Source organism: Micromys minutus, assembly GCF_963924665.1.
Source record: "Micromys minutus genome assembly, chromosome: 7".
NCBI lineage: Eukaryota > Metazoa > Chordata > Mammalia > Rodentia > Muridae > Micromys > Micromys minutus.
The window spans coordinates 48,259,164-48,272,365 of NC_137976.1; the positions used below are offsets into that span (position 1 = coordinate 48,259,164).

A 13,202-nucleotide genomic window follows, 5' to 3' on the forward strand; every position below is an offset into this window, starting at 1 on the left:
AAACAAGAACTGCTTAAAAAGAATTATAAATACGGGGCAAGGGTTGGGAAACAAGGACACATGATAAGAGTCCTCCATGGGTAGATAGCATTGTAGTAGAATGTTTGACCACTGAAAGTAAAAAAAAGTCTTAAAGCATGTGCGTACATGCATGGCTGTGTGTGTAGGCCCGAGGACGACCTCAGGTATGAGAGAGGATTTCTCACCAGCCTTGAACTCACAAAGCATGGTGGGCTAGCTAGCCAGCGAGCATCAGGAATCCTGAGGCTCAGCCCTCTCAGTGCTGGGATCACATGTATTTCTCCACACCCACCGATATAAACAAAGGCTTTGGGAAACAAACTCAAGTCTTCATGCGTGCTTAGAAAATACTTGGCCAGCTGAACTATCTCAGAGCTTTTAAAGAGTAAAAGTTATTGCATATAAGAAAAAAAAGATCATGTTCATCTTTAGAGTTCTCAACATAACCTTAGGAACATAAAGTAATATTTTCAACACAGAATTTTCCACCTAGATCAGTGGTTCTCAATGTTTCTAATGCTGTGACCCTTTAATGTTGTGGCAACCCCAACCATAAAATTATTTTCATTGCTAATTGTAATTTTCCTGCTGTTCTGAATCAATAGATATATATTGATATATATGTATGTAAGTATGTACATATACATATACACATCATATTCATAATATATATCATATACATCTCAACATTTTTCATTATGAGGTTTGTAGGTCTATAGGAGAATCATGCCATGACTCTCAGCCTTATAAGTCAACTCCTCAACCCAGGGCCATAGCCAAAGCTCCTTCAGATTATAAAAACAGAATGATTCGCTTGCAGCGGGTGTCATCTACAGGCTGCATGAGACTGTAGTGGAAAGATTTCTTGTGTTGGTAAGTCAGGCAGGAAGATGAATGAAAACGAAGCTGTAGTGCCAGGGTGACAAACCAGGCTGGGCTTTTCCTCTTTCATGTCATCTCATCAACCAGTAACACTGACGCTGCCTCGTGTCAATGGAGATAAAGTGCTGGTTCGCTGTTCACAAGATTTCTCTTCCTGTTTGCCTGCTGCATTCCACCACTTCAGTTACCATCCACAGAAAGCCTTGGTGGCATTACATACTCAGTGCTGTGGGTAATACATTTCATTGTCATGTCCTCAACGAGACTAAAATACGTGTGCTGACTTCGGTCTGTGGTTGTCATGGTTATGGTAAAGCATGAAGACTAGGTTTAAAGTACGGCCTTTTATTTTATTTTTCCACGAAATGATAGCATCATTTGTGTGGGTTGTGTGTCTGCTTCCTTTGCATATTTTGAGGCTGATTTTTCTATTAAATGGGCCAAGGTCAGCCTCTGAAATGCTGTGGATTCTGGTCCCCTTTTATAGAGCCTGTATACTGTGCTAACAATGAATGGAACGAAGGTTACTATTATTCCTTACCCAAGATTCTTTGCTTCCAAGCATTAGGAGACAGTTGAAAGGATAGACTCCAGTTCTTGGAAGAGTATTCATTCATTTCAGTTTAAAAGAACAACTGTTTGGCTGGGCTTCAAGGTGTACTCAAAGCCGATTATTATTTATTTCATCCTTGATTTTGCTTTTTTGAATCAAGTTCTCGGGTAGCCTAGGTCAAAGCATCTTTCATCCACCTACCAAATCCTGGAATTACAGGCTTGGGGCACCATGGTGGTTTAAATAAGAACAGCCCCCACAGGTTTATAGATGTGAATGTCTGGTCACTAAGGAGTGTCAATATTTAAAAGGATTAGGAAGAGTAGGCTTGTTGGAGGAAGGATGACATTGGGGATGGCCTTTGAGGTCTCAAAAGTCCATGGTAAGCCCAATCTCTTGGATCAGCACGTAGCTGTCAGCTACGTCTCCACGCCATTTCTGCTGCTGTGTTGCCATGCGTCCCACCATGATAATGATGTATTAAACCTCTGAAACTGTAAGCCAACCCCAACTAAATGCTTTCTTGTGTCTCTTCACAGCAGTAGAACACTATGACAGGTACTATGCCTGAAAAGCCCATGGTTTTGCAATGCTGAGTTCTCTAGCATGCAAAGCAAGTATTGTACTGTGCAAAGCCCTCCTTTTCATTTTTATTTGGAGACAGAGTCGCACTCAGTTGCCCAAAATAAGCTTGGACTTTCTCTGAAGGCCAGTAAGACATTATGCTTGGAGGCTTCATCCTTCAGGCTTCTGAGCTGCTATGACACAGGCCTGCACCACCAGATAAAGCTTCAAGGCTATGTTCTCAAAGAGCAAGCTTTCTCCCATCTTAAATTGAATACTTACTTAGCATGCTATGCCACCTTTATACTTGTAAGTGGTAGTGATTATAGGAGAGTAAACTCAAAAAGTCATTACACAAACCTCAAGTGTTCTCAGTAATACCTCTCCTGTGGCCACTAAAACCACAAGTTCGAAGATCGGCGAGTGGGATTTTAAAATCTACAGTGCTCAACTCTTCTCTGTGATCCAACAGGCTGTTTAATTGTACAAATAAGAATTTCACATCAACGCAAGGCTGTCCTAGCATGCGCAACAAAGAAAAGAAAAATAATTGGATATGTTTTTAGCGTTAATCTTTTCTTTGGCACAAGGCCAGCTCAAAATGACCTCAAGCACAGCCTGCCCTAGATGAATATCTGAGTTAGTTCTCCTTGGAAAGCACACCTGATTCTACAAGCCACTTGTACCTATTACCTTACGGTTTTGTAAAATAGTCTAGTAATTTGAGGTTGATGAAAGACTCATTCTACTATGTGGGATAACTTGCACACACAACTTACTTCTGCGAGCATGCATGTGTTTAGATTATGATTCCTAGTGACTATTTTACGTGAGAGAGCTTATATGAAATATGCTTAACTGATTTATAACTCAGCACCGTGAAAGCTCTGTTTGGCAATAACATAGTCTCAAAATATCAAAACTTTTATAGTCTGGAACAACCACGCACAGTACCTCTTCAATTTCTCCATCCTTGTGATCGCTTGATAGTATGTTTTCTATAGTGACATACTGCCAATAATTAAGCTTTCTTAGTGGCAGGGAGCACAGATAGGTTCTTAGCATGCATGTGACCTGTGGCATGTCCCAGCAAGATAAGAAGAAGCTGATCCTTTTGTCACAAAGAGATCTTCTACATGGAACCTACTGAACACTTTACCTTTGCAAACCTACTGGATATGCTGAACATGGTGGTACACATCTATAATCCTGCTAGCCTGGGCTAATAGTAAATCTCTGTCTCAAAAAGTAAAGTTCAACAAAATAATATATCAGCAAAAAGAAAGTCCAGTGACATTATATGCCATTTCTTATTTAATCTGTGAATTGCTGCATTTTAAAATGTTTTGTAGTTACACAATTGAAAATAAAACTGTCAGAAATGTCCTGTAGAGATCTATGTTTATTCATTTTGCCTAATATTGCCAAATTACCACCTACCCAGTCAGTTTACAGTATTGGCCTCATAGTCGATTAAATCCATGAAGAAGACAGGGTTGGATGAAACAAGAAGGTTGACTGGTAAGTGTGACCACCAAGTGTGGCACCAGAAGAGAAATTATTGTTTCTGGAATTCCACTTAAACGCTTTAGGCCAGAGAGCTTAAGTGAAATGTGGTTAATTGATTTATTTCTCAGCATATTCCAAATCTCTGGTTTGGCTCCCGGCCTATAATATATTCTCAGGATAAATATGACAAATTTTATAGCCATGAGCTATAAAGGTAAAGCAAGTTTGAAGGGCAAAGATAAATATCATAGAGTGCACATTTGTCTGGAGCAAATATTACCCTACTGACCTTTATTTTAATGAAACACATATTGAATGGCCTTCTGTAGGATAAAGTTAAAGATCCATTCTGTTCCATATTCTTGGATCAATACTCCTTTGAGAGAACATTACATCAGTCTTGTAATGGGATGGTCTTGGCTCACACAGGTTCAAAAATGACAAATGGTATGTGAAGAAATTTTGTCTCAGAACAAACTTCAGAAAGAAGCCGTGGGAATTTCCCTTGAGACATACCATAGACTTAATGGAGCTGTTTTTACACAATACTTTAGCCTGGACAGTTTGTAATAATGGAAACCTATTTCTTACAGGTATAGAGATTGGGGCTCCACGATCAAGGTACCAGCTATCAAGCTTTACTCTCAGCTTCAAAGATGAAGCTATAATACTGTGTCCCCAGGCAGGAACCAAACCTTTGTCTTTACATAGTGGAAGAGATGAAAGGGATTGGGAAGCTATCAGAAGTCTCCTGCATCTAGATATTAATGCCATCATGAGGGAAGTGGCCTCAAGATCTAATCACCTTATACAGGTCCCAGTCCATTCCCTCCTGCCTCTTTCTCTCTCACTGTGTGTGTGTGTGTGTGTGTGTGTGTGTGTGTGTGTTACATGTTTCTAGAAGCCAAAGGATACCTAAATGTCATTCTCAGAAATACTTTCCACTTTGAGACAGGGTCTCCCACTGGTTGGGAGCTCTCCAATAGACTAGGTTGGTGGCCAGAAAGCCTCAGGGATCTTTGCGTCTCTCTCAGTGCCAGGGTTTCAAATATGTACCATCACACCATTATCATTTTTATGAAGGTACTGGGAATTCAACTCAAGTCTTCATTTTTTTTCAAGACACGAACTTGGCCAACTGCATCTCCTCCTTGACCTCAGGGGCACCACTCTCTCTTTTTTTTAATTTTTAAACTTTTCTGTCTTTATATCACCTTATTGCAGGAGAGATAATAACTATCACTGAGAAACAGTTATTTGTACTATCACCTTTTTATCTTTGAGAATTTTATACATTTATATTATGACATATGACCATGTTCACCCTCCACCAGTTTTCTCCCTCTAACTTTCCCCATATTTCTCCACAACTTGTTGCTCTCCTAAACACATCTCTTCATTTTTTATGATAACTCATTAGTTTGTATTGCTCATAAGTGCATTAGAGGGAGCCATTCACTGAGACACAGAAAAGCCTACCAGTGGAAACACCCTCAAGAAAGAATAATTCTTCTTCCCCAAGTGCTATCAATTGCCAGTGGTTCATCTATAAGGGATAGGGTTTGGTGAGCAACTCCCCCATCAGTGAGATGCCCTTTTTAAGGCTAACATTTAGAGACTGGGGGAGGGGAGTGACTCATGCCTTCAAACTCTAGCATGTATTCATCTTTTGTGTGCTAAATGTCAGACTCTGTCTATATAATCCATGTCCTTTAGTGATTATGGCAATCTCACAACATATTTACATAATTTTGCTTTTTAAAACAAGAGAATAAATCTGATTTTGGGGGCCAGATATAACTGCACATATTTTTAATTGTAACAGTAGGGGGGCAGAGGCAGATAAATGTCTGTGAGTTTGAGATTAGGCTGGTCTACACAGAGTTTTAGGCCAGCCAGGGCTACAGAGTGAGACCCTGTCACAAACAAACATGCCCAAATGTTTGAATAGAGAATATTGTGATTTCCAAGCCTTATAAACATCACAATGATACTAGTTTCTTCATTCCAGACCCAGAGCTGAGCTCTAGGGAGTACATGAGTGAATATGAGGTCTTTGCACTCAAACAGCACTTGATCTTCCTCAGAACAAATTCACAAGGAAGAATGTGAATTTCACCTGTGGCTCAGGAAGTCACAGATATGTCAATTTCTTAGGACTCAGCTCAAGGGGTAAATTTCATACTTCCCTGTGTGTATATAAATAGATCATAGTTAATGTAGCTTATAATACATTGGAAATTTTCACATGAAATTAGATCAGAAGTTTTCCTGCAAAGCTATGTAGATATTTTGTAAATCTGGCATCTTTTCCAGAGGGGAAGATTGAGGTAAGGTAACTGTGGTATTCTTGTTGAGTACAATTTAATTTTGAGAAGCAATTGTCTGAAGCATTTTCCTATATAGCAAAAAGAGGCAAAGTTTGTGAAATTAGATATTTGGCAATGTTGCATGAAATAATCTAAGTGATCGACTAATAAGTAATACAATAACTAAAATTTTCTGAGCACCCAGTACGTATCAGCTTCTATGGTATGCTTTGGCGAGCATAAGGAACGTGGAGTCTCCATCTGGTGTAGGTGGTGTAGGTTTACCATGAGAAGAGTCAGGCAGCAAATCCCCTGCTGTGCCGTCACTCCTGGCTAGATGACTGTGGAGAATGTCTGTCAAGGTTTGACATCAGCCCTGTAGACAAGGTCTCTCCTCCGCTGTTTTGCTAATACACCAAGGCAGATGAGTGGGACTGAAGAGCCTTAGCTCAGAGCAAAGGGAATTGGCAGCTGTGGGTGACCGTGGGTGGATGCTAACAGAGACTTCTAGTGATGAAAATTCAACTTATGAAAATGGAAAACTATCATTTGAGTCAGAATTCTTTTTGGTCTCATTGATTTGATGAGGGATCAGTTAGCAGAGACATCCACTCACGTGCCCTTTATGCCTAAAGAGAAACTAATAGGTTGCCACAAAGTGCCTCAAAGAGCCAGAAGCCTGTGCAGAAGGAGCAAGAATATACTCCACTGGGGTCTTCTTCGTGTTAGTAGGTCGGTGAACTTAACTGTATTCTACCGTTTTCACAAGAACAGCAAGCATGAGACAACCAGGAGACCCTTAGTAGATCAATACTGACCTAAGTATTTTCAGCTTTGGCCAAGGACAGAAGAGATGCCAGTGGGATAAACAAAAAGTAATTTAGTCATTATAACATAAACCATTGAGGTAACCCAGCCACATATGAACAGACATAATATGCAGTCACTGATAATTGGATACTAACCCCAGAAAGCTCTCAATACCGCAGAAGCAACTCACAGGTCATATGAAGCTCAAGAAAAACTGAAAGCCTCAGTCCTTCTGAGGAAAAAAAATAAGTGTATAGCTCTCTCTCAGAGTGTGGTACTCCTGGACCATAAATCATTAATAATCCAAGAGCTAAAAATATAGCCTTGTGGCAATTTTTGGTATTCAAAAATCATTATGTTTAATCTATACACAGCAAGAAAACTCTGACTGTTTCCTTGTTATGTTCTGTTCTACATGTATTTTATACTTATGGTAACTAGTAGATTTCAATGCATACTATCAAACCTCTAAAGAATTAAGTACTAACAAAAATATATTCATATAGTGTTATGCCAAAATGCCTTTTAAAATCTGTACACGTATCTCTCTTTTTTTAAGATAAAGTTGAAAGAGAAATAAATAAATAAATAAACCACACAGAGACACTGTGCTGGCTGAAGAAAAGCTGAACCTTTGAATTCAAAGATAAAACAAACAAACAAAAACACCCCCAACAAGTCTATGGAATTCGTTAGTTGAGTCAGGTGTGCAAGTGTGTGTGTGTGTGTGTGTGTGTGTGTGTGTCTGTCTGTCTGTCTGTCTGTTTATGGTAGAAAAGGTAATTTAATTCTGAAATAGTTCATCTTTAGGGAGGAGAGAGCAGGATGGATACAGTTTCTGACAATGGTGTTTGTCAATCCCAGTATCTTTACTATGGAAACAATGAGTAGAACATATACCAGGACGCATCTCTTACTTGGGGTTTGTACATTGTATCAAAGCTGTTGAGGCCATTGACTGAGTACAGTGAGGAGCAAGCAATTGAATAGGATGTTGTTTTGATTCCAGCTTCCGCACACAGTCTGCAGAGTGGTTGTCCTGACAACCACACTGAAGCTGTGAGCATGGAGTAGCATGGAGGACATGAACTTGCTGGCAAGGCCAACTGCAAGGCCGAGCAGGACTTGACTTTTGCCTGAGTGTGTTTACTCTCCAGGCAAGTGTAGGCCACAGAACACATATCTACAATGCCTTGGAGGAACATTTTTATTCATCCATTCTCTGTACTCATGTTTCATTTCATTCTGTATTCACAATTATTCTCATCTTCTATCATTTTTGTATTTTCCTGCTCATTTTGTCGTTTCTTTTTAATGTTATGAACTTGTCATGATTTCCAAAGTCAATACTTTTCGTACAACAGATATGTTCTGTTATCAAGAGATAAGCGTGTTCAGCCTCTCCTGTGAGTCAGGGGTCATATGAAGCTCATGAAAGTGACAAATTTCTGTGAGGTTGCTGCTTTCTGCAGAGCAGTCTGGGCCTCTAGTTGTTTGTCTGGTTAAGCCTGTGGGTCAGCGTGGCTGAGAATAAGTTCACACCGATGTTTGTCACTTGATCATAGCCAAAAAGTCCATAATCGAAACCCTAGTGCTCCTTAATCCAGCCACACGTGGAGACTGTATTGAGCACTTCTCATATAAAGCATTTTAAACAGAAAAGCAGAGCTTTGTGGTGGGATGATGAAGCCAGAACAAAAGGGCTGCTAGCTCTCTGTACTTTTATTTTGCCTTTTCCCAAAGATTACTATGGCCGTCTGTGGATGATTCCACCTGAATCAGGCAAAATCCACATGGGGACAGTGGCGATCCAACAAACATCGGTGACTGCTGGCCAATGATCAGAAGCAAAAGAAAGGAGGTTTTAAAGGAAGAATGGCTCAGCTAAATACCTTAATGCCACATTTCTGACCTCAAGGACTATGGGACAGTAAGGTTCTGCTGTGGCTCTTTAGATTTCCCGGCCTGTGGAAGTATGCTATGGATGTTTAGAGTTGATAATGTAATGTGACGGTCAAGAGTGCAATGTCTTTACTTGCACCTTGTTTGCTTCTCAGGGTGTGTTTGGAGTGAAACTGGGGAATTAGAAGATACCTTGATCTTCAACTTTGTGTCTATTGCTTCATGTTGAAGTCATATAGTCCCCATATTCTGATTGCCTCAGCTGTGATGTGAACACAGTGTGAGGACAGAATCTACCTGGACCATATTGTGACACCCTTGTGACACTTAAGGGAAAATGGGAAGTAACATAATTGACTTTTATGTGTTCTGCCAGAACCCATAAGATAGTAAGAGGCTAACTTACTAGCCTGTAAATAGGGCAGACCCAAACCCAAGACCTAATAAATCCTGGCAAAGCTCTCTATCTCCTTTCTTACTATCAAAGCTATTTTGTGGAAGATGATGATTTTGCCTTGTGTGTGGTTGGAGATTAAATAGACTTGATAATTTATGAACGAGGCAATGTGAGAGGTGCCATACAGTACAACTTGATGACTTCTTATAATTAAGGTCTCGTAGAGCTTTTAGGGCCAAAACAACAAAATAGCAAGAGATTGCTTTGGATTAGGATGCAAACCTTGCAGACATACTATAAGCAGGATGCAGAACATGGCTCAAATGTGGACAGCAGTGTGGACCAATGAAGAAACACAAGACACAGAAACAGGGCTGCAGATGTCATTCTTCTCTGTGGTTCAGGCTAACCTTCACATCTCTGGAATCATACATCTTACCGCATGGTGTAATCAGCAGCTTACATGCCTCAGTTGAACAGTGATAAAAGCTATGTGTGGTGGTGCACAACTTGAATTCCAGCGCTCAGGAGGTATAAGCAGGTGGATTTCTAAGTTCAAGGACAGCCTGGGCTACAAAGTGCATTCCGGGGCATCTAGGGCTACGCAGAGAACCCCTTCCTCAAAACACCAAGATAACCAAACAACACAACAACAACAACAAAAAGAGTAAAATATTTTATCATTTAAAAATATTTGCTATGGGTTACCAAACACCAAGCAATAAGTGTATAATCAAATAGATGGATGAGTACATTGAGAAATCAAGGCTGAAATACTCTGTTTCTGTGACAGAAGGACACAGGCAGGTGATTTGGTGTCACACCAAGAAAGATCTTGCATAGCAGTATGCAGAGACAGATAAAAAGAGCTTCTGTTTGTCAAGGAAAAATAATGATGCTGGAGTCATTTTACAAAGTTCTGCTTTTCAGTATTGAACACAGAGGTCAGTTTCAGCATGGGTGGGGTCTAGAGGTGAAAACCTGGTTAAGGAGAGAAGAGTAGTCCAGATCAAAGATGCTTTTTCTGTTCTTAAAGATTCATGGGATATGACATGAAGCATTCCAATCACAGTGCTTCTCATGAGTCAAGAGGAAAAGGGAAGCCATCAGTTTATTACAGAGAACTAGGGATGGACGGCCAGAGCAACCTTGAGATTCCCACCCCACCAGAGGACTTGGCAGTGAGCAATGACTAGATGGCAGCTCTCTGTGTGGATTTATCACAGCAGAGGGGAAGCAGAGCCAAAGTGGTGGAAATGCTCCCCTCAGTGACCGAAAAGCTGGCCTCGCCCACAGGTCAGCAAAGATGGACAAGTCACCTCCCACTGTGGGTGCCTCCATGCCAAGGTCTCAGGGCCTTGCCTACGCTGGATGCATGACTCAGAGCTATGTCAAGTCTTCAGTGTGCAGGAGCTTTGGTGCAGAGGGTTGACACACTTGCAAGGTTTTTTTTGGGTTGAATTTATGCTAAGATCAAGTTTGTTTTCTCTACAACAACTGCTGACCCTAATGGAGAACTATTTATCCCTGAGCTAGGTCACTGAGTGCTTCCTCCTTGCCTTGTTTCCCTTGGCACAGGATCTTTGCTGATGACAGGGGCTGCCTTTCAAGTTGTTCACAATGGGAACATAGGCCTTCCCTTGATCCTTATGCTGTCTTTTGTAATATGTTCTGGAATTTAAGGAGCTTCCCCCCCTTCAACCCCCGGAACTTCAGTAACAGTTAAAACAGGTTGGAGAATGCTTGCTCTCCAAAGCTGCCTACGAGCTTGTCTGCCTCATGATCCAGCTTTCACCACATCTCTTCAGATCTATGGCTCTCTAGTGAATTTCACTGCCAGGGATGATCATTTCCTCACCAGCATCTTTTTGAAAAAATATTTTTAATCTTTTCTTACAGTGTAGTCATTATCCCCCTCCAGGTCTGTCTTCCGATAGACAGTACCTCATCCCATTCTTCCTCCTCACGCCCTCCCTGTCCCACTCCCCCATCTCCAAGAGGATCTCCATACCCCCACCTCCCACACACACACATCCAGGCCTCCCTACTCCACGGGGCCTGGGAGGGTTACATGCATCTTCTCTCACTGAGGTCAGACTAGGCAGTCATCGGCTGTATATGTGTCTGAGCCTTGGACCAACTAATATATGCTGCCTGGTTGGTGGCTCAGTGTCTGAGAGATCTCAGGGTCCAGGTTAGTTGAGACTGCTGGTCTTCCTATGGGGTCACCCTACTCAATAAATTCTTCCAGCCTTTTCCTAATTCAACCATAGGGGCCTCCAACTTCTGCTCATTGGTTGGATGTATCTGTCAGTTGCTTGTTGGACCTCTCAGAAGGCAGCCATGCTAGGGTCCTGTCTGTAAGCACACCATAGCATCTTAGCAAAAAACAGTTAGGATTTTGTGTTGAAAGAACATAATGTTATTAATAAATCTACCCACATTTAGAATCTACCCATAACGCTTAGACACTTGTTTTGGCATGTATCTGTTCACTCAAACTGGACTGTATTTTGTTTTTTGTTTGTTTTTGAGATTGTATTTTAATAACACTTTTTGATTCTTTTTGCTCAAAAAGGCCCCTAAGGCTCCCATACACCCTATCTTTGCGTTCCTTCAAATTCATCTTCTTTTTATTAATCAATTGTTATTACATGCATATGTGTATTTCTACATTTCAAAATATAATTTGTTGACTCCACATAATGTTACTGTTCTTCAGTTTCTATCTCCCAAGTTCTAGGATTATGAACTACACCCAGTGTAATTGCTTGCTTTTTCTATTGCATAACCAGTAAAGACTCCTTGGCTTAAGTAGAATAATCCTTCTGATTATTCTACTGAACAAATTATGCTGGTCTTGTAGATTCAGAAAGGTTTGAAGAAGGCAGATGTGAAGAGCAAACCCAGGATGACAGGATGACCACTCTGAAGTTACATTTCAAATGAGGACACAGAGAGGACAGTGGGAAAACGTATGCTTGGTTTATTCAGTCTTAAGATTTGTCAACATGTTTTGGACTGATGCATGTCATTTCTGGTAGGGAACTGAGCCCTTGGTCCATCCTAGAGCTACATCCCGAAACCTATCAACATCAGAGAGATGCTATACACTAGCTAGGTCCCTTTAACTTTACAATGAAGCAGAGAGACAGCTTCAGTTTCTGAACTGGACCCGGGTGGTAAGCTGACTCCATTCCCCTGTAAGCTAGCTGAACACAGTAACTGCCTCTCCATTCTTCTCGAGCTAGCATGGGAGGAAGTGGGTGAACACGGGCCTGCAGACTTCCCTACGTGGTCACAGAAGGCGGAACATGGACAAAGAAAAAAGTGACCATTCCTGCAAGTCCTCAGACCTCAAAGTAAGTACAGCTGTGGGAAGCCCTCACTCTCCCTTGAACATTGTGCTGTTAGTGAAATGAATCCAGGTGGCTGTAATAACAAAGAAGACAGATCATTTTTACAGTATTTAATAGGTTTTGTCAATGTGAGCTTGTTTTAAGGACTAGTTGGTAATTGATTAATACTGTTTTTAGAAAAGTCTAGGGAGATTGTACTGATCTCTACGCAAATTCCACTTTAAAATTTAATGACCAGTGCTAGCTGAGACTGCCTATACGGTGTTCTGGTACTTAAAGATCTGGCTTGGGCCTTGGCATTCTGCATGTGTCGGCAATTCCAGACACTTCTTTCGCTCCTTTGGAGTTGCTCTTGAAAGTAGCTTTGACTCTACACTTAACTCATCCCGCAGCGGTTCATTTTCTTTCCAAAAGGGCGCACTCACCCCTTGAAGAGCCCACATCAAATGAAGCCCGTCTAGTGCAATTTCACTGTGAGAGATACAAGCAGCTTTTCATTCCAAGGGTTGACAAGGATGTTTGGCAAAGAGAATGAGGGCATCATGAATAATGCAAAGTGTACTTGGCCCCATATTATCCCATTAATCGGCAGGATTAGAGACTGGAAAATGGGGCAGATGGATGGGAAGAAGGAGGAAGAGAGTGAGAGGATGAGGCAAGGGTAACAGAGACGTCCAGGCAATTTATGTCTTCATCATTGTTGCTTTGTTGTTGTTGTTTTTGTTTTTTTTTTTTTTTGTTTTTGTTTTGTTTCCCTGGAATACTGCCGTTAAAAGGATGTGTGTTTAAAAGTTATTTCATCACTGGAGTTTAGTTACCCTGACATGTATAAATCTCTTTGTCTAAGAAGCTAAACTCTCACATGCATTATTAAAGAATTCACAGCGTCAGATGAC

The 13,202-nt window shown here is 40.9% G+C and overlaps 1 protein-coding gene across 1 annotated transcript in view; it reads left to right on the top strand.

Moving 5' to 3' along the window:
• Positions 1-12,261: 12,261 nt before the first annotated feature.
• TMPRSS7 (transmembrane serine protease 7) overlaps positions 12,262-13,202 on the top strand; it is a gene marked incomplete at both ends in the record, with an annotated part of 35,018 nt that continues 34,077 nt past the window's right edge. The window contains one exon of the mRNA XM_080918809.1: positions 12,262-12,309. Within this exon, the coding sequence (XP_080774935.1) occupies positions 12,262-12,309 (48 nt within the window). The remainder of the gene's footprint in view (positions 12,310-13,202) is intronic.